This window comes from Delphinus delphis, chromosome 1 (assembly GCF_949987515.2).
Source record: "Delphinus delphis chromosome 1, mDelDel1.2, whole genome shotgun sequence".
Taxonomy (NCBI): domain Eukaryota; kingdom Metazoa; phylum Chordata; class Mammalia; order Artiodactyla; family Delphinidae; genus Delphinus; species Delphinus delphis.
This window is the reverse complement of record NC_082683.1, coordinates 83157820-83179260: the sequence shown is the minus strand read 5'-3', so window position 1 is coordinate 83179260 and position 21441 is coordinate 83157820. Positions and strand designations below refer to the sequence as shown.

Sequence of the window (21441 nt, the reverse complement as noted above, 5' to 3'; positions counted from 1 at the left end):
AAAAGCATTAGCGCCTCCTGGCTTCATATCTTTGCACTAAAGGTCTAAGGAAGAAGCTCTCTTACAGCATGTAGGAGAGGGAGAGGTGAAGCTTCTTTTTCCCAGAAGTCCCAGAAAATGTCTCCTGCCTGATGGTCTCCAACTGGGTTATATTCACATCTTTCAGCGAATCATCATAGCCACAGATGAGTGTTGTTCCATGGTGCTTAAGCCATTCCAGTCCTACTCTTGGAGCTACAGGTTAGGGGTTAAGGAGACAGGGGCTGAAATCCCACCAAAACCATCTGGCTGAGAATGTGAGCAAGGGTGAGTTACCCAAAGGAAAAATTGGATTACTTCTTACAAAAGAAAGGGGCAATAAAAGGCTGGAAAGAGGAATACTAATATTCATTATGAAGGACTTTAGAAATCTTTTGTGCCGGACTCCCCTAAGTGTTTCAAGAACAAACTTCTTTTTTATTTCCCTGAAGCCTGAGACCTCCAGGCAAGGAAGAACTTCTCGAGGTAAAGTGAGGAGTGGCCCCAAGTCGTGAGGCAGGCCTGGAACAGCGGTCTTTAAATTTCATACCATTTTAAAGGTAAAAGGAAGCCTGTCTCTGACAAGACAGGCTTGAGAACCAGTAGTGGGGTCATGATGGCTAGTGGAGGATCTCTGATCTCAGCCAGGCCTCCTTGCTTCACAGTGAGAGACTTGAGGTCCAGAGCGGCTAACTCACCCAAGGTGACAGAGCTGGTTATCTGAGCAGGACCCAGCCTGGAACCCACGGCTCGTTCATTCCAAGACACTTCATGGTACCTCGTCATCACCTACGTTGAAGTGGGCAGCTACCAAGTTCTTGAAGGACATGCATATAAAGACTTTTTTTGGGTGGTAAATTATGGTCATCTTGATTTCAGAATGATTGGGTGAATCATCTAGCATGCTTGTACTATATATTGTACTTTTCATTATTTTAAAAAAAGCGGTTATGAAGGAAAACTGAAACCATTTTTGGTTGAATGAAATTTTACCATTTTCATTTTGTCTTGTTTCCAAGATTCTGCAACAGCGTGGCATTCACTAAATAATAAATGTATTGTATGTTTCAGTGTGTGGTAACAGCAGAGAATGACTTCATAGACCACTTGACCTGCTCTGTTGTGGTTTATGATGCCATTTGGATTCCTTGGTGGAATTATTTCCATCTGAATCACTATAAACTTCTATTTAGTTTGTCACAAATCTAAGGCCAGATATGTCTGTGGTTTTCAGCAGTGATGTAATTCTGAAAGATACTGTGAAAGTTACAAGTTGTCATATACTATTAGCATTTAACTCAGTGTTTCACATAATTCCAGACAAACTAGAAGCTTGAAAAAAATCCATTTCTCCACATTATTTTTTTTTACTCTTAGACAGTCTACCTTTGCTGTCTGTCTTGCCACTGTGGGTTTGGTTATGCATCCATCAAGTACGTGTGGGGAACGCTGGGAGGCTCTGTGGGCATACACAGTAATGTAGGACACGGTCCCTGCCACTTCTTAATTAGGAAGCTTGTATAGATAGACAGAAAGGATGTTTCATTAACTACATGGTGGAGAGAGAATAAGAGAGAAAGAGTCTTTCTTCTCTTTTATGTGACTGCCAATTGTGTGAAACAGACTGGATCACGTTGCAAGATGTGCACATACTGCAGGGTATACACATTGACCTGCACAGAAAGCAAGGACTCAACTAAAGCATACTTTCCCAGTCGGCTGCCAGGTAGGAGCAACAGCAAAACAACAGAACTTACCAGAAGGGACTTGGGGGCCTAAGGTCCAACAGAAAAGTCTGAAGATTTCTAAGCCCCCCCCCTTTTTTTTTCTGTTTTTTTTTTCCGCAGAGAGGCTTGCGGGCAGAGGAGGGAGTCATTGGTGACAGTGGTAGGCGGGGAAGCGGTGCCAAACCTATAGCGCAGAGCAGGGCACAAAGCACAGAGAGGTGAGAGGAGGCCAGCGGCCCAATTCCCATAGAGCAGGTAGAGACGCAGCACACTCGGAGTCGAAGGCTGTGAGCTATAGGGCTGGTGAGTTACAAAGCAGAGAAGGGAAAGGAAATGGGTCAGGATGGGTGGTTGGCTATCACAGAAACCACAGGCAGCCGGGAGCAGAGCTCCAGAGGAAGCTGGCTCAACTCACTGTGTGTTGGAGGGGGCAGGCTTCTCAGCAGGGAGGCACAGGCATCAGGAACGGCCTTCATGAAGGTGAGTCAGCAGCCTATTTCAGGACACGTGGAAAGCCTGGGTTCAGGTCCTAGCTCTACCACGTGCTGGCTCTGTCCCTGCGGGAAGGTTCAGATGCCTCACCTGTGAAGGTGAGAAGGTTCGATTAATTGGTCTCTTACATTCCTGAGATGTTATGAGATAAGGAGTTCGCATCTTCCCCAGCATAGACGACAGACTGAACTTCTAGAAACTGTAATGACAGTCATTGATCTATTCAGCGAGTAGGGATGAGCACCCATGACGTGTGAAACACCATTCTGCGCATCAGGATCACAGCAGGCAGCGAGACGAAGTCCTTTCCTCTCACGGAGCTTACGTTCTGGGGAGAGAGGCAGACAGCAATCAGACAAACTATAAATGAGCAAGTTAATTTGAGTTACCAATAAATTGCTGTGAAGATGGTAAAATAAGACAGTGCGGTGGAGGGCAACCATGTTTTGGGGGTAGGGGATGGTGGGGGAGAACTGCATCCTCTCTGAGGAGATAATGTTCAAGCGAGACCTGACTTGTAGGAAGGAGCTTCCTATGAGACAGTCTGGGAGCAGGGCAGACAGCTCAGAATGAGCAGAAAAGACCCTCAGGAAGGAATGAGTCTGACACATTCAAACAGCAGAAAGAAGACCCGTGTGGTTGGAGGGAGTGAGCAGGGAGCGGCTAGAGACATAAGCCAGCGCCAGACTACATGGGACCTTGGAGGCAGTTGTAAGAAACTGGATCTTATCCCAAGTGCAGTGGTGAGCCTTTGGAGGGTTTTAAGCGGGAGAAAGAAAGATCTGATGTACATTATAAAAAGATCGCTCTGGAGATTCTGTAAAGAATAAAATGAAGGGGAGCAAGAGAAGAAGCAGAGACGACTGGAGAGGCAATTGCAATAGTCACAGTGAGAGGTGGTGATGGCTGGGACCATGAGAGTAGCAGGGATGTTGGGAATAGATGGGTAGGTAGGAGTGTGTGTAGAGGTTTTGGAAGAAGGAAACATGGGGACAGTTTTTATAGGCATACTGTTTTTATTAGTCTGTACCTCTGCCTTGAGGAAACTGCCCCTGACCCTCTTTTATGTCCTATTTATGGGATGCAGGACACAAAGGATGTTTCGTCCATCATTTTACCCCCTGACCCCCATCACCAGACCCAAAATTTGGTTTCAGAGTGTCCCCCACCAGCCCTCGTCCCTGCCAGTCCCAACATAGATCTTCATGATCTTCACATCTATTCAGGAAACCTGTTTATGACAGGTTCTACTGTTCATTTGTCAGTTTCTGGCTTGGGAACACAGGAATAGCATGTTTTGGTGGCAAATATGATAGTTCAGTTTTGAGTTGTTACAGAAAAGCCTAGTGAATAGAGGAATACCAAAACAAGTATGTATTTCTTGCCCCAGTAGAATGGATTATTGAGGGCCAGTTTAGCAGCCCACAGTATTTGTAGAAGGAAGCGCTTTCCCTGGGTCTCTATAAGAATCCAGGAAAAGACTGAGCCTGCTTGGGTCATGTGGCCACTCTGAAACCAAATGTTGGGTCTGGAGATGGGACTCGGGGGGTAAAATGATGGATGAAGTATCCTTTGTGTCCTGCATCCCATTAATAGCACATAGAAGAGGATCAGGGACAGTTTCCTCAAGGTAGAGGTACAGACTAATAAAAACAGTACGTCTATAAAGGTGCCTTCACTTGGATTTCTCTAGATGCCACAACGCCTAGGAACGCCTGGTCAGAGCCGAGCCTAAATTGTAGCTCTCTGAAACTCTCTCCCATTCCTTTGTCTTCAAAGGAACTTTAGTGAAGACCAAAATACAAGCATTCTATCGATAATTTTTCTTCACTGACTTCTTTATATATTTGATTATCTTCTAAAACTATATAAAGTAATAAAAGCTCTCTTAAGGTTTTGTCATGGCCTGGTTCTCAGTGTTTCTTCTAGGTGATACAGGACATCAGATACCCTAGCACCCACTTCTGTGTATCAGGCATAGCTCTTCTGAGGGCTCTGTCCCTATCAAGATGGCCCCAGGTTTCCATCTGCCTGACTGCACCCCCGCATAGCAGGTTTAATACAGAACCAGTGGGCATAGAATTTTTCAAGAAGTTTTAGGTGTACAGTGGAAGGCTCTGGTCGCGTTAACCTAGCAGACTCCCTTTCCCTTTGTGCTCAGACCTCAAAGCCTCAGGACAGTCTTCTCTCTTGGACTTATTTTCTGGGGAGAGGACCCACAAGGGCTGAGAAGTTCCTTGAGGCCCTCTAGGCTGTGTATCTAGGACACATTGATGGGGAGGGCGCGTTTGTCTTTGGTCCCTTCTCATCTCCCCTTAGGGTTTGGTGCCTCCTGGCTCTGGCTGTTTATAAACTCTCAATACCCTGCTTTGCTCTGGCATTTTCCCTCTTGCCCCAGGAATTCCATCCGTTCAGTTCAACCCATTTATTGAGTGGACCTTACAAATAAGGCCCCAGGTTAAGCACTGTGAAATTACCTCCTTTGTGTCCTTTCTGCATTCCCAGTCTAAGAACATCTCAGGTAGGTGACAGGAAGATTGAGTTATTTTATATTAATATGCAAAAACATATTGAATCATTTATTCAATAAATATATATTGCGCACCAACTGTAAACCAAATACTCTTACAAGCACTGAGATTGCAACGATCAAAGTTCCTGGCGTTCTCAGGTAAGTTATATTCTCGTGGAGGTATCAGTAAATAAACATATAATATGCCAGTAGAGGAAATAGAGTAATTTTAAAACAAAAAGCAAGCTTGGTGATGGAGGAGAGAGGAGTGTGCGTACAGGTGGGAAGAGCAGGGTTATTTAGAAAGGTCAGTCGGGAAAGGTACCTCTGAGAACTGATCTGGTGGGGGAATGGGTGGGAAGAGGCTTGGATTTGGAGAGAAGTCTCTTTTTTGGTAGGATTTCCAGTTCCCTGAACTTATTATCAAAACGACATAATGTGGCGAAGACTTAGATGGGGTTTGGAGGTATAGGCCTCTCTAGCGTAGAGCCATAAGCCAGAGAGGGGTACCATATGGACCCTGCCCCCCGTCCCTGGTCTCCTGCCAGTCAGGGTCATGGTTCTGACCCCTTGCCTGGCTCGGTCCTCACCACCCGCATTTCCCCACGCTGGTCACCAACTCTCTGTTTTCCTGTTTATCTCACTGGTAGGACTTCCAGCTTGGATTTCTTCCCAGCTACCACTTAGACTCTTGTCCTTGATGGTAATGTAGATTCTTGCATCACCTTGCCTTGGGCTATTCTGAGTAAATTTCCTTCCCTATCACTAGGAAGAACCTACTCCTTGCCCACCCTGTGGGTAACCATATACTTTATCATTTAAAGTGGGATACTTCTGAGAGCAGAAGGGAGCACTATTAATAATTATGCCAGGACTACAGACATAAACTGGGACCATCCTGTGTAAACGGAGTGGTGGGTCACTGTATGCATGAGGTCATTGGCTCAGTTAGCTCCAGCCCGCAAGTGGAACCAAGACTCCCCTCCCCAGCCTAGCATCTGATCTGAAGGCTGAGGCTGGGCTCCTTCCATGGTGCAGCCAGAAGTCAGAAGACAGGTCATCACTCTTCAGTCACTACCTTGTTTGCTCACCCTCAGGCCTGTTTTTCTAGTCTCCATCTAGGAGGACCCTCAGGTCGCACCCCAGAACATGCCTCCACTAGTTTCCATCCTTCTGGGACTGGACTGGAGACTTCTAGAACCCACTTTCTCTGCTTCCTCAGGCTGCTCCCCGGGACGAGATATAGTCTTTTCTTCCATGTCCAAGTCTAAGAGAGCTGTCTCCAGACCCTCCAGACCTTGCGTAGGCCCTACCAGGCTTTTGTGTTTGCCTCTCTGGAGCTCAGATGGAGTCAGGGGAGCTGGGCTTCCAGAGCCAGAGTCAGGCTGACCACCCCTTCCAGCCCCTCAGGACACTAAAAATACCCAAAAATACTGTTCATTGCTTCTTTACATAGCTATAAGCAAAGAAGATGTGGTGTGTATATATATACAATGGAATGCTACTCAGCCGTAAAAAAGAATGAAATAATGCCCTTTGCAGCAACATAGATGGACCTAGAGATTATTATACTAAGTGAAGTAAGTCAGAAAGAGACAAATACCATATGATATCACTTATATATGGAATCTAAAATATGACACAAATGAACGTATCTACGAAAAAGACTCAAGGATATAGAGAACAGACTTGTGGTTGCCAAGGGGGGAGGGGGAGGGGAGAGGGATGGATTGGGAGTTTGGGATTAGCTGATTCAAAGTGTTATATGTAGAATGGATAAACAACAAGTCCTACTCTATAGAACAGGGAGCTACATTTAGTATCCTGTGATAAACCATAATGGAAAAGAATATGAAAGAGAATATGTGTAACTGAATCACTTTGCTCTACAGCAGAAATTAACACAACATTGTAAATCAACTAAACTTCAATAAAATAAAAATTTTTTTATATATAGCTCACAGCGTTAAAAGATTCAAGGGACATGGTAGACACCCATGGTTTTTTAAAGAAAATATTACAGATATTAAGATCAGGCCTCAAATTTTTGAAGTAACACTGAAAAATCCTTTCTAATGAGACCCTACTGGGTTATTTTCACTATAATAATACTGACATCTTATTGGGTTCAAATGTATTTTGTAGTACAGGTCCACAACCTCTGATCTGAAATCCTAGAAAGCTCGGAAAACTGAGGGAGAAAAAAAAAGTTCCAGGTTTGTCACAAGTTTATTTGACAGTAAAACCTGGTTTGAATTGGCACGAGGAGTATAGTCTTTATCCCACTTAGTGTGAATGTTCGTGGTTTGCTATAGAAATGTCAATATGTTTGGTTACTTCTCCAAACTTCAGCGGTGGATATTATGTAATATATGGTATATGTCCTGTATTACCTGTTCGAAATACTTCTGATCCAGAAGGTTTCTGATGAGGCATTTTGGCTCTCTAGTGCTGAAACCAAGCAAGGCCTCATGTACCCACAGTGCAGAAGGCCAAACTCTGACAGCCAAGAGTTTGCAGCAACGTAAGGGTTTATTGCAAGGGGCCAAGCAAGAGTGTGGGAGACAAGCCTCCGATCCATTCCCACTTGGTCTTTGAGTTAGGGATTTTTTTTTTTTTTAAAGGGATGAACAAAGGCTGGGATTAATCATCTTGTGACGTTTCTTCATCACAGTTTCGGGAGTCGGGATGTTCTGGTTTATGAGGCTCAGACCAGGTGGTCCGTGGCTCAGGGGTCTGTTCGCTCATCTTGCCCTGGAGAAACAACCTGGGTTTGTATGTTAATGATGATATATATAATAGCAATTTTAGTGCATTAACGATGTTATGGACAACAGCAATTTTAGTCATCTGACTGTGGTGAATAAGTGTTCAGTTAGCACAGCATAGAGGTCAGAGGGGACAAGAAAGGGAATAAAGATTTGGATAGAGAGATTAATCATAAGCTCAGTAAGGAAACTCAGTGTTAGGGGGGCTCAGTTTCAGTACTGTTTTACCCATTACATGTTTTTAAATGAATAATCTCCACAAATGAGGCAAGCACAAACTTCCAGCAAGATTCCTTACAAGTTTGCCCCCTTTTGGATACTGCCCCTTGTATGGTCTATAGTTTGGGAACTGTTCAGTATTATTTTCTAGTTGAACATTTAGTACCTTAATCCTTTGGAAGAAAAAAAACCATTGATATAATAAATGATTAATAAATAAATAAAAATAGTGGATAACATATTGAGTCCAGATCTTTCTTTCCCCACTGGTGTAGTATGGAAGGAAGAGGGACTGTCCATCATATGTGAAACAGAGTGGTCACGTGTGCAGCCCATTTTCGTTTTTTCTTTTTCTGCGGTACGCGGGCCTCTCACTGTTGTGGCCTCTCCCGTTGCGGAGCACAGGCTCCGGATGCACAGGCTCCGGACGCGCAGGCTTAGTGGCCATGGCTCACGGGCCTAGCCGCTCCGTGGCTTGTGGGATTTTCCTGGACCGGGGCACGAACCCGTGTCCCCTGCATCGGCAGGCGGACTCTCAACCACTGCGCCACCAGGGAAGCCCTCGTTTTCATTTTTATAGGAGCTACACAGATGCCCTCCTGGAGCATAACAGAAGCCTCCACACACAATCTCACACCTTTTTCTAAATTTGAAAAAACTTAGGACCAGTAGTTTTGTGTCTTGCACTAGTTTAGGAAAAGTTTTTCTGTTCTTTTCTCTAGGAGCGTATTGTTCCTCAAGGCCAAAGGTGGGGGGATGGGGAGAGGAATGTATTAGGTATTTAGTCCTTTACTCTCTGACTTAACGTTTGTGGTAGCCAGGCTGCAAGGAACTCCCAGTGATTCTCTCCTTCTGGTATTCAGTTCCCTGTGTAATCCCTTCCACATCATATACAGTTTGTGGCAAACAGTTCCAGATTTTCTTCATGCAAATACTGATATGTGTACCATTGTGTATACAAACACACACAGCTGTGTGATTTGTTAATACATGCTGGATCATATTAAACATACTGTCCTGCAACGTGTATATTCACTTTAACAACTTATCTGGGCACATCTTCCATATCTGTTCATATAAATCTATGTCATTTGTTCATGTGTCTCCATATATTTTATTGTATGGACTTCTCCAATCCCTGTTGGAGGATATTTGGGCTGTTTCCAATTTCCACAAATACAAACAGTGATAAAATAGATAGCATGTGGGTAAATCTGTGGGATGTATTTCTGGTAGCAGTAATGCTGGATCAAAAGTAGACACACTTAAACTTCTGATAGATATTCCTAAATTGCCCTCCCCAAAAGTTGTTCTAATGTATTTGCCCAGGGAATGTAAATGTCTATTTCCTTACGTCCTCAAAAACGCTGAGTATCCACAGTCTCTACCAGTTAGGTAGGTGAAAAATGACTCATTGCTTTCTTTTGTGTTTAATTGTTAACAATCTTTTCAAAAGTGTATTGGCTGTTTGTGTTTCTTCTGTTTGGAATTGTCTGTCCATCTCCTCTGCCCATCTTGATACTAGGTTACTTATACTGATTTGTAAGGACTCTTTGTATATAAGTATGTTAAGGTCTTTGCCTGAAACATATTTTATAGAAAATTTCCCCCAGCTTATTGTCAACACTGACTTTAACATTTTGAATCATATTCAGGAACTTTTTGTCATAACCCAGTGATGTGTGTTGTATAAAGCATGAAAAAGGCTTTATAACTTAGTTTAAAAATATTTCCAATGAAAATTAAAATTGAGAGAGCATTTCCTGTTTGTACAAATGTTAACTGTTTCTATGTTTAACTTCAGCATACTGGCCCAGTTGATTTGCATTTTCACTATTTCCTTCTAGTTTACCGAATACTATATTCACCGCATTCCCAGAAGCCGGGAGGTCCAGCAGTCCTGGCTGTCCACGGTACTCACCACCTTGTACTCTATGTGGCTCTCCTTCCCCCTGACTCACCGAGTGAAGCCAGATTTGGTACGTATGAGCATCGGAGGCGAGAGAAGGTCACTCTCCTGTGGATCCTTCATTAGTAACAGGACATATTGTTTTCTTGAACAGCTGCCATTCATCAGTGTGCCACATACTATACCAGACCTTTTACTAACATGTGCTAAAATTTATTTCAATGCACTTTGCTCAAAGAGGTGGGAAATTTGTTTTCCATTTCTAGCTATAACTTGAACTCTAAACTTGCCCTTTTCTCCCCTCTGTCTCATGGCAATAGGGACTAACCCAGCACTATCTTTAAGCAATTTGTGCTGCTAGCCACCTGTGGTTTCTAAGCCAACGTCATGTGCTTGCCTGTCAGCCAGAGAAGAGCCAGTTTTTTTTATTCCTTTTCAGTACTCTTTTTATTTTGCCAAAACTCTGTTACCAATACTCTGTAATGGCCTGTATGGGAAAAGAATCTAAAAAAGAGTGGATATGTGTATTTGTATAACTGACTCACTTTGCTGTACACCTGAAACTAACACAACAACTAACACAACATTGTAAATCAATTATACCCCAATGAATTTTTTTTTTAAGTTAGCAATCTAGTAGGCACAAAAAAACAGAAACAAAAACAAAAAGCTCTGTTACCAGAAAATGATATGCAGTGGGCAGAATGTCATACACACTCAAGTTTTTATAGGAAAGTAATACAGAAAATAGAAATGTGAAGGCTTTAGTGCACTGTATTAAACCTTACCTTCCTTATCTATAAAAGTCTTAAGTTCTCTGTGGTCTTTAGGATGAAGTTCTATTACTAAATGCACTTCAGTAGGCAATGCAGATCAGCAGATATGTTATCACAGTAGTGTACACAGTACTTAAATAATGCTCTCATTCCTGTTTAAGGCAGAATCCATTAATCTGCATAGCCTTAAAGAAACCCTTTATTTGCTTTCCATATACATGAGTTCTGGCACAGTGGATGTTATTCTCATGAATAATTGCACAAAAATGCCTTTAACTACCATGATTTTGAAAGATCTCTATCAGTTTGGTCATTGCCTTTCACCAGCTGGATTGCAATTCAGGTCCCTCCCTTGGATGAGAATTTAAAAATCTGAATTGTCTACGTGAGTACTTTAGATTGTTTTTAAAAGTTATAATTTACAAACAGTGAAATGCATAGATCTTAAGTATATAGTCTGACCACATCTCTATCAAGATATAGAACATTTCCATCACCCCACCTGCCCCTTCCCAAGCAGCCACTTTCTGGTGATTTCTATCACCATAGATTAATTTTGCTTATATTTATTTTTAAATTTTTGACAGAATAAGTTTATCTCACAGTCTCCAACCACATTTTAAGAGTGTGGAACTCAGATGTTTTCCTAAAAGGTCATTACTACTCTTAAAGATTTAATTATTTCTGAAACTTAAGAGACAAAATGGAAGGAAGAAAAAAAGTCTTCACATTTTAAGCTGGAAATTTGGGGTTTACATTTACTAAATCACTGGGGGCATGACCACTGTCAGTGGCAGCAGCCACTGTTGAATGTGGTGACTTTAGGACTCTAAGGTGTGAAGGTGAGAAGGAAGTAGTGACATGATGGCTGATGTCTGCTGTGGACATGGAGGAGCTCTGGTGACGGCCCTGCCTAAGTATTTTGATACCCTTGTAGTAGGAAGAGTAACTGATGGGGCATTAGGACACTTGGTCCCAGGTTCACTTTGGCTTTTATTTTATTTTAGTTCCCTTCTGGGCATCATTCTCTACCTTAAAACAAAAGGATTGGACCAGATGTCCTCTCAGTTTCCTTCAAACTTAGTCTAAAATTTTATGAGTGCCATAAATTTGCCTATAAAGAGTGGAAGGGGAAAAAAAGACTATTATGTTTCTAAAGGAATAAAAAGGGAAAAGGGGGGAAATGTGAAATACTTATTTCTGTTTTAAACTGAGTTTTGAAAATTATTTCAAACCTGAACATTATCCAGTCAGTTGCTTTGATGTGGCTGGCTTCACAAAATGAACTCCCACGTAATGAAATTCCCTTATTCACACACACAAAGTTAATGGTTAAGAACAACATGCAGATCTCTCCTGTATTCATCCTTGGCTTTCTTTTTTTAAAATTGTAAATGGCACTAATTTCATTTTTCTTTTTGAATATTTTTGCCTTTTTTAAATTGAAGTATAGTTGATTTATAGTGTTGTGTTAGTTTCAGGTATACAGCAAAGTGATTCAGTTATACATATGTATATATTCTTTTTCAGATTCTTTTCCATTATAGGTTATTACAAGATATTGAATATAGTTCCCTGTGCTATACAGTAGGACCTTGTTGTTCATCTGTTTTATATATAGTAGTTTGTATCTGTTAACCCCAAACTAATTTATCCTTCCCTCGCTCCCTTCCCCTTTGGTAACCATAAGATTGTTTTCTATGTCTGTGAGTCTCTTTCTATTTTGTAAATAAGTTCATTTGTATCATTTTTTTAGATTCCACAAATAAGTGATATCATATGGTATTTGTCTTTCTCTGTCTGACTTACTTCACTTAGTATGTGATAATCTCTAGTGCTATTCATGATGCTGCAAATGGCATTATTTCATTCTTTTTTATGGCTGAGCAATATTCCGTTGTATATATATGCCACATTTTCTTTATCCATTCATCTGTTGGTGGACACTTACATTGCTTCCACATCTTGGCTATCATACATAGCGCTGCTATGAACATTGGGGTGCATGTATCTTTTCAAATTAAAGTTTTCATCTTTTCTGGATATATGCCCAGGAGTGGAATTGCTGGATCATATGGCAACTCTATTTTTAGTTTTTTAAGGAACCTCCGTACTGTTTTCCCACCAACAGTGTAGGAGGGTTCCCTTTTCTCCACACCCTATCCAGCATTTATTATTTGTAGACTTTTTGATGATGGCCATTCTGACTAGTGTGAGTTTTGATTTGCATTTCTCTAGTAATTAGCCGTGTTGAGCATCTTTTCATGTACCTGTTGGCCATCTGTATGTCCTCCTTGGAGGATTGTCTCTTTAGATCTTCTCATTCTTTTTGATTGGGTTGTTTGTTTTTTTGTATATGAGCTGTTTGTATATTTTTGAAATTAAGCCCTTGTCGGTCGCATTGTTTGTGAATATTTTCTCCGAGTATGTAGATTGTCTTTTTGTTTTGTTTATGGTTTCCTTTGCTGTGCAAAGGCTTTTATAAGTTTGATTGGGTCCCGTTTGTTTATTTTTGCTTTTATTTCTATTGCCTTGGGAGACTGACCTAAGAAAACATTGCTACAATTTATGTCAGAGAATGTTTTCCCTATGTTATTTTCTAGGAGCTTTATGGTATCATGTCTTACATTTAAGTCTTTAAGCCATTTTGAGTTTATTTTTGTGTATGGTATGAGGGTGTGTTCTAACTTCATTGATTTACCTGCAGCTGTCCAGCTTTCCCAATACCACTTGCTGTAGTGACTGTCTTTTCTCCATTGTATTCTTGCCTCCTTTGTCAAAAATTAATTGACCATAGGTGCCTGCGTTTATTTCTGGGGGCTCCATTCTGTTCCATTGATCCATATGTCTGTTTTTGTACATCCTTAGCTTTCTTAAGATTTTCATCAAAATTTCTTCTTTACTTCTTAAAAAAAAAAACAAACCATTTTTAGAAACTATAGTACCATCAGACTTTAAATTACTTGAGTTGTCTGAACAACCAGGTGACTTTCTGCTTCTCTTTAACTGTATGCACCTGGGCCGGTAAGTCTGCTCTCCATTCAACTGTCTCTGTGCCTCACTTTGTCATCTATAAAATATAAATAAAGTCACTTTCCTTGTTGTTTCAGAGCAAATGCTGAATAATAGAACATTTCAATGTTTTTTAAATGGAAATTCCATCCAGTATGTACTAGCTAACGTTTATTGAGCACACTTACATGTACCAGACCTAGTCCTAAGTAGTGGCATTCATGCTGTATGAGGTGGGTAGTACTGTTATGCACATTTAATGGAGGAGGGAAGTGAGGCTTTGTGAGACAGGAAGTTACTTGCCCAGAGTGTATGCACAATCAGTAAATAACAGAGCTAGGTCTAGCATCCAGGTCTTTCTGATTCCAAAACCCAAGGCCTTAACCACTGGACTGTATGCCACCATTTCTGGCTCACCATGGAAGATGTGTTCATTCATTCAGGCTAATTAAGAATCAGTTAATAGGGCTTCCCTGGTGGCGCAGTGGTTGAGAGTCCGCCTGCCGATGTAGGGGACACAGGTTCATGCCCCGGTCCGGGAAGATCCCACATGCCGCGGAGCAGCTGGGCCCGTGAGCCATGGCCGCTGAGCCTGCGCGTCCGGAGCCTGTGCTCCACAATGGGAGAGGCCACAACAGTGAGAGGCCTGCGTACCGCAAAAAAAAAAAAAAAAAAAAAAAGAATCAGTTAATAAATTACTTTTAAAATAAATTACATTAAGCATCACTCCCTCTAAATAAGAGTGTAAGATTTAAATAGATCCCAACAGATCAAATTAAGTATCTGCTTTAGTAGATTTAACAAAGCCTGATCTAATTGAATAATAATAATAGTATATATTTCAAAATTAAGTGTCATGTATGTTTGTCAACATAGAATTTTTTTTTTTTTTTTTTTTTTTTTTTTTGCGGTACGCGGGCCTCTCACTGTTGCAACCTCTCCCATTGCGGAGCACAGGCTCCGGACGTGCAGGCTCAGCGGCCATGGCTCACGGGCCCAGCCGCTCCGCGGCATGTGGGATCTTCCTGGACCGGGGCACGAACCCGTGTCCCCTGCATCGGCAGGTGGACTCTCAACCACTGCGCCACCAGGGAAGCCCAAAATAGAATATTTTTAAAATTCAAAATGGATAATTAAAATAAGAGGAACAGTATTATTTAAAAAGTATTATTACAGAATTTGCAAATGAGATTGACTTAGAAAACCATTGTGAGTATATGTAATGTTTTATATCTTAATTTAACGTTCTGAATGAGATAGTAATCAAAAACATCAGGTTGTTTTGAGGAAAAAATGTGTAAATCTGCTTGTTGAGTGTATATTGAAAGTCATGCTTGTTTCATCCAAGCCAATTATTAGACAAAAAGCATCTTAGAGGAAAGTTATAAACTGTGTTTTGGAGGCCTGAATCTAACCCTTAGTAATTGGAGTGGATGGTTTCTTTTTCTACAAGGGCATTAAATACTTTTTAGGTGGTTCTGGTGTTTCACATATCATACTTTTCAAGAAATATGGCTTTGCCAGGCATCCTGTGAATAAGAGTCATAAGATTATTCTTGAGTTTAAAAAGATAATGGGACAGAACATAGATCATTGGTTTTCAGCCTCCAGGGGTGGGGGAGGGACTGACTACAAAAAGACTTGAAAGAACTTTTTTGGGTGAGAAGCCGTTCTGTATTTTGATTGTAGTGGTCATGGTGGTAATGGTGGTCGATACTTAATTGTATGCGTTTGTCGTAACTCAGACCTGTACACTAAAAAGGGTAAATTTTACTCTGTGTAACTTATATCTTAATAAAGTTTTAAAATGTGAATCATGGCCAAAAGCATCAAAACCTTTGGCTCGCAGTAGCTTCATATATGGCATGTACCTACCTTTGAGTAAAAGTGATTTGGTGAATCATTGCTTGCTCCTCTCGGCACCTCACCTCTCCGGTGTTTTTAAGACCTTCTCTAAGTGGCACAAATACCGGAATCGAGTTACAGCATTTGTCTAAAATTTCTAACATAAAATTCAGCACCTTTGCTGAATTAAACATCTGGGTCAGGGAGCATCAGTAGCAGCCAAAAATGACATAGTTTATCAAATGAACTGAGATTTCTCAGTTCATTTCATTTCAATTGCTTATTATTTTACGTTTGTAACCTTGGAAGCAGTAAATAGAGTTGGTCATGTTTGGAATGCTATATTATATGTTTGATTTTAGGTGAGTCTATCATCCTCGAATTGTTAGTTACTGAAAGTCTATATTAAGTGCCTAACGTGTACTACTTTTCCACTTGTGTATCCAGTAGGCATCTGAAAGTTTCTTGGTTCAAGATAGTAGATATTTCCTACTCTTCCCCATCTTGGTAAACTTGCTCAAGTCAAATCCTCAGGATACATTTTTGATTCCTCTCTGCCACACCTACTTCCCCTGTTCAATAGCAAGGCCTGCCAGCCATGTCTTCTCAATTTTCCGTGATTTCTGTCTGTTTCTGTCCATCTTTCTGCCCCAAGCCATGCAGCGCCACGCCACCCCCACTGCATAGCCTCTTAATTTGTCTGCCTATGGAAGGAAGTTCATGATCCCCCGCAGTTGCTTCACCACTTAGCAACCAATGTGATTTCTTTTATAACGTACATCAGATTCCGTTACTCCACACTTAAAATCATCCAGCGGTTTTCTGTGCTCTTAGAACAAAGTCCAAATTTCTCAGTGTAGCCTATACGCCCTAGCCCAACCTGCTTCTCTGACCTCTTCTCCTCCTCTCTTCCCCTAGTTTACTGTGTGCCAGCCAGACCTGCCTGTTTGTTTTTTTTTGTTTTTTTCCAACAAACCCAGCTGATTCCTGTCTCAGAGCCTTTGTACTTGCCATTCCCTGTGCATGGGGCTCTTCACCCCTGCTGTAAACGTGACTGGTTCCTTTTTGTTCTCTGAGCTCAAATGTTACCTCCTCACAAAGGCCTGTCCTGATACTAGCCCTTCCTCCAGCTCATGTTCTCATCCCTCTGTCAGACTGCCCTGCTTTATTTTCTTCATAGTACTAATCCCATTTTTATGTATGTGTTTGTCATTCCATAAGCAACTGCCTTGTTCATTATACTGATGCAACAGTGCCTGGCACTTGGTAGCCTCACAGTACGTATCTTTGATGAACGGTCCAGTCACTGTGCATGAGTGAGCTGTGGGCCCTTCCCTCAAAGAGCTTACACTCTAGTGGGGGAGACAAATAGGAAAGTAATTATAATGTAGTGTGCCAAGTGCCTTATGGTGGTAGGTGAAAATTGCTGTGGGGCTATCACAAGAAGAACTCAGTGGTTCATTCATTCACAGATACTTGTCAAGGACCCTACTCTGTGACAGGATTTATACTGTGTGTGAGAAGTATAAAAGTAAGTAAGCACAGTGGACAGCAGTCTTGCCCACAGCTGGGTGGTTGCAGTGTGATAGGTCCTCTTTGGGGAGCTGGACAAGGCTTGAGAGTGGAGATGACATTTAAGCAAAGGTGGATAAGAGTTAATAAGTCAGAGAATAGGAAAAGGTCATTTTAAGAAGAGTGAAAGATTAATAAGTCAGTTGAGTGAGTGTCACATAATGTATATAAGGTTGAAATCTTTAGACTGAATTTTTATTAATTAGCATTTTAAATATAATATTTTCTTGCTATTAGAAATTAATGGGATCTGGAACTTAAGACCTGAATGCAGTAGCAAGGTAGTCATTTTTATAAGGTTAAATATTATGGATACTGTTAAGATGGCGTTTTGGGCTTTTCCTCTATAAACCCCATAAACATACTTCTTTTCATTTAAATCCAATAGAAGTTAAAAGAAATGGACACTTAAATGTTTTACTGATTTATCGTTTTCATTCATGTGACCGGAACACCTAAAAGTTGTATTTTTAAAAATTTTTAGAAAAATAACATTTATTGAACTCTCCCTATGTGTCAGGCACTATTCTAAGTACTTCGCTTATATTAACTCATTTAATTCTCCTAACAGTTCTCTGACACAATACTCTTTACCGCCATTCTATAGATGAGGAGCTCAGAATCCAGAGAGGTCTAAGTAACCAAGGTCACAGAGCTAGTCAGAGTAGCATAATTCTAGTTCTCTTTAGAAATGTATCAGATTTGCCAGAATTAGATAACTCACTCAAAACTTCACTAGTAGTTTTGTTTTGTTTTTTTAATGTCTGTATTGCAGCAGGCACTGAAAGGGATGAATAAAATATAGCTGTGTCCTCAAGAAGCTTATATTTAGTTAGCTTCAAGAAAAGTGGACTAAAGAAACAACAGGTAGGCATGAAATAGAGAGTAATTCTGTTGGTGGAAAAAAAAAACTATTTAAAATCAGAAATAGTTTTTCCATCTCTTCAGCCTACAGCTTATTTTGGTGCTTGAGATTCTTTTAAAAAGCATTTAGAGGGGCTTCCCTGGTGGCACAGTGGTTGAGAGTCTGCCTGCCGATGCAGGGGACACGGGTTCGTGCCCCGGTCCGGGAGGATCCCACATGCCGCGGAGCGGCTGGGCCCGTGAGCCATGGCCGCTGAGCCTGCGCGTCCGGAGCCTGTGTTCTGCAACGGGAGAGGCCACAACAGTGAGAGGCCTGCGTACCGCCAAAAAAAAAAAAAAAAAAAAAAGCATTTAGCACTTACCTGGTGGCCCAGGGGTTAAGAATCCGCCTGCCAATGCAGGGGACACGGGTTCGAGCCCTAGTCCAGGAAGATCCCACATGCCGCGGAGCAACTAAGCCCGTGTGCCACAACTACTGAGCCTGTGCTCTAAAGCCCACGAGCCACAACTACTGAGCCTGTGTGCCACAACTACTGAAGCCCATGCGCCTAGAGCCCGTGCTCTGCAACAAGAGAAGCCACTGCAATGAGAAACCCGTGCACCACAACAAAGACCCAGCACAGCCAAAAATAAATAAATAAAATAAAAATTAAAAAAAAAGCATTTGAACACAATTTTTTTTAGCATTTTTTATTTTGAAATAATTATAGATTCCAAGGAGTTGAAGAAATAGTACACAACGTTCCATGTACACTTCACCCAGCTTCCACTAGTGGTGGTCTTATATAACCATAGTGCAATATCAAAATTAGAAAATTGATATTAGTACAATTCTGTCAACTAGACTACAAACCTTATTCAGTTTTCACTGTATTTCATATGTGTTCATGTGTGGTTGTGTTTGTGTATAGTTCTACTCTGTTTTATCCATGTATCAAGATACATAACTGTTCCATCACTGCAAAGGAACTCCCCTGTGCTATCCCCAGTCCCTGTTCCATGGTAGCCACTAATCTGTTTTCCATCACTATAGTTTGTCATTCCAAGAATGTTCTATAAATGGAATCACACACTATGGAACTTTTTGAGATTGACTTTTTCTCACTGAGCATAATGCCCTTGAGATCCATTCAGTTTTTTACGTGTATCAATAATTCCTTTTTATTGCTAAATAGGATTTCATCGTATGGATGTATTACAGTTTGTTTAACCATTCATACATTGAGGGACATTTGAATTGTTTTCACTTTTTTGCTGCTATGAATAAAACTACTGTGAACATACATGTACGGGTTTTTGTATAGACATAAGTTTTTATTTATCTGGGTAAATGCCCAAGAAAAAGATTGCTGGGTCTGATAGAAAGTTCAAGTTTACTTTTATAAGAAACTGCCAAACTATGTTCCATAGTGGCTATACCATTTTTACATCTCACCAGCAATGTCTGAGAGATCTAGTTTCTCTGCATTCTCTCTAGAGAATTGGTATTATCAGTATTTTTTACGTGTGTAGGGATATACCATTGTGTTTTTAATTTGTATTTCCCTAATGGCTAATGAGGTTGAACATCTTGTCATGTACTTATTTGTCGTTAATATTTCTTCTTCACTGAAATGTCTGTTCATGTCTTTTGCCCATTTTCTGATTGGTTTGTTTTACTTTTGAGTTTTGAGAGTTCTTTGTATATGTTAGATGTAAGACTTTTGTCTAATATGTGGTTTACAAATATTTTCTCTCAGTTCATAGCTTGTCTTTTCATCTTCCTAACAGGGTCTTTCACAAAACAAAGATTTTTTACTTTTGATGAGGTCTAATTATCAAATTTTCTTTCATGAATCGTACTTTTGTCATCACATCTAACAACTCTTCATCTAGTCCTAGATCCCAAAGATTTCCTCATGTTTTCTCATAATAGTTTTATAGTTTTATGTTTTACATTTAAATGTGTGAGTCATTTTGAATCAGTTTTTATATCAGGTGTGAGGTTTAGATGAAGGCTCATTTTGCCTACGGATGCCCAGCACAGTGTGCTAAAAACAAATAAACAAACCTTTCCTTCCTCCACTGAATTGCTTTTCCCCTTCGTTAAAAATCAGTTGGAATTCTTTTTTTTTTTTTTAAAAAAGAAGTTATTAGTTGGGTGTATTTGTGTTTATCGTTTCCTGGAATCTCTGTTGCATTCATCTCTGAGTCTTTTCCTCTGCTAATAGCACATTGCTGTGTTTGCTATAGCTGTATATAGTAAATCTTAACTTCTGGTAGAGTGATTTCTCCCACTTTATTTTTCTTTTTCAAAATTGTCTTAGATATTCTAGTTCCTTTGCCTTTCCATAAAAAGTGTAGAATAAGCTTGTCTATGTATACAACAGAATTCTGCTGGGATTTTGATAAGACTTGCATTATATGTATAAATCAGTTTTGGGGAAATTGACATCTTCACTATATTGAGTCTTCCAATCCATGGACATGGTATGCTTCTCCTTTTATTTAGATCTCCTTTTATTTTGTTTATCCAAGTTTTGTAATTTTCAGCATCAAGATCATGTACACGTTTTTAAAATTAATATCTTGGTATTTTACTTTTTTGGAATAATTGTAAGTTATAAATGGTATTGTGTTTTTAATTTTGGTTTCTACATGTTCTTTGCTAACATATCAAAATACGATTGAGCTTTGTTTGTCTCATATCCTGAGATCTTGCTTTTTTAAATAGATTTTCTAGACAATCATATGTCCTGCAAATAGAAAAAATTTTATTTCTTCTCTTCCAACTAGTATATAATTTGTTTCCTTTTCTTACCTTATTGCACTGGCTAGGACTTCTAGTGTCATGTTTAATATGAATGATGAGAGCAGACAATTTGTCTCTTTTCCAATTTTAGGGAAAAAGCTTTCATTCTTTTACCACTAAGTATGGTGTCAAATGTAGGTTTTTTATAGATGCTCTTTGTCAAATTGAAGAACTTTCCCTTCTCTATTAGTCAGGGTTCTCCAGAAAAGCTGAACCAAAATCAATGGGATAGGATTTTACTCAGCCTTTTTGTTCTATTCAAGTGTTCGGTTGATTGGATGAGGACCGTCCACATTAGGGAGGACAATGTGCTTTACTCAGTCTGCTGATTCAAATGTTAATCTTACCCCAAAATACCCTCACAGACATATGTTTCACCAAATGTCTGGGCACCCATGGTCCAGTCAAGTTGACACATAAAATTAACCATTACAACCTCTATTCCTAATTTACTGAGAATGTTTTTATTAATGACAATAGAAAAATTAATGTATTAATGACAAAATGAACTTTGTTACAAGTTCTTTTTGCATTGATTGGTACAATCATAATTTTTTGTTAGCTATTGATACAGTACGTTACATTGAGTGATTTTCAAATATTGAAACAGGCTTGCATTCCCTGAATAAATCCCACCTGATCATGTTGTTTAAACATTTTTATATGGATTTCATTTGCTAATAATTCGTGTGAATTTTTATGATGATATTCATGAGGGATATTTGTCTTTGGCTTTTTGTTTTGTACTATTTTTGTCTGATTTTGGTATTGAAATTAAACTGACCTTATAAAATGACTCACCCTCTTTGTTTTCTGGAAGAGACTGTTTAGAATTTATGTTAAAGCTTTTTTAAATGTTTGGTAAAATTCTCCAGTGAAACCATCTAGTCCTGGAGATTTCTTTTTCAGAAGTGTTTAGCTACAGATTATATTTCT

General features: G+C 40.1%; 1 protein-coding gene across 6 annotated transcripts in view; it reads left to right on the top strand.

Annotated features, from left to right (window-relative positions):
* Positions 1-21441, top strand: part of ALG14 (ALG14 UDP-N-acetylglucosaminyltransferase subunit) — a 106079-nt gene that overhangs the window by 33105 nt on the left and 51533 nt on the right. For all 6 annotated transcript variants that reach the window (XM_060025955.1, XM_060025958.2, XM_060025965.1 and 3 more), the window contains exon 3: positions 9584-9715. In XM_060025955.1, coding sequence (XP_059881938.1) covers positions 9584-9715 — 132 coding nt within the window. The remainder of the gene's footprint in view (positions 1-9583; positions 9716-21441) is intronic.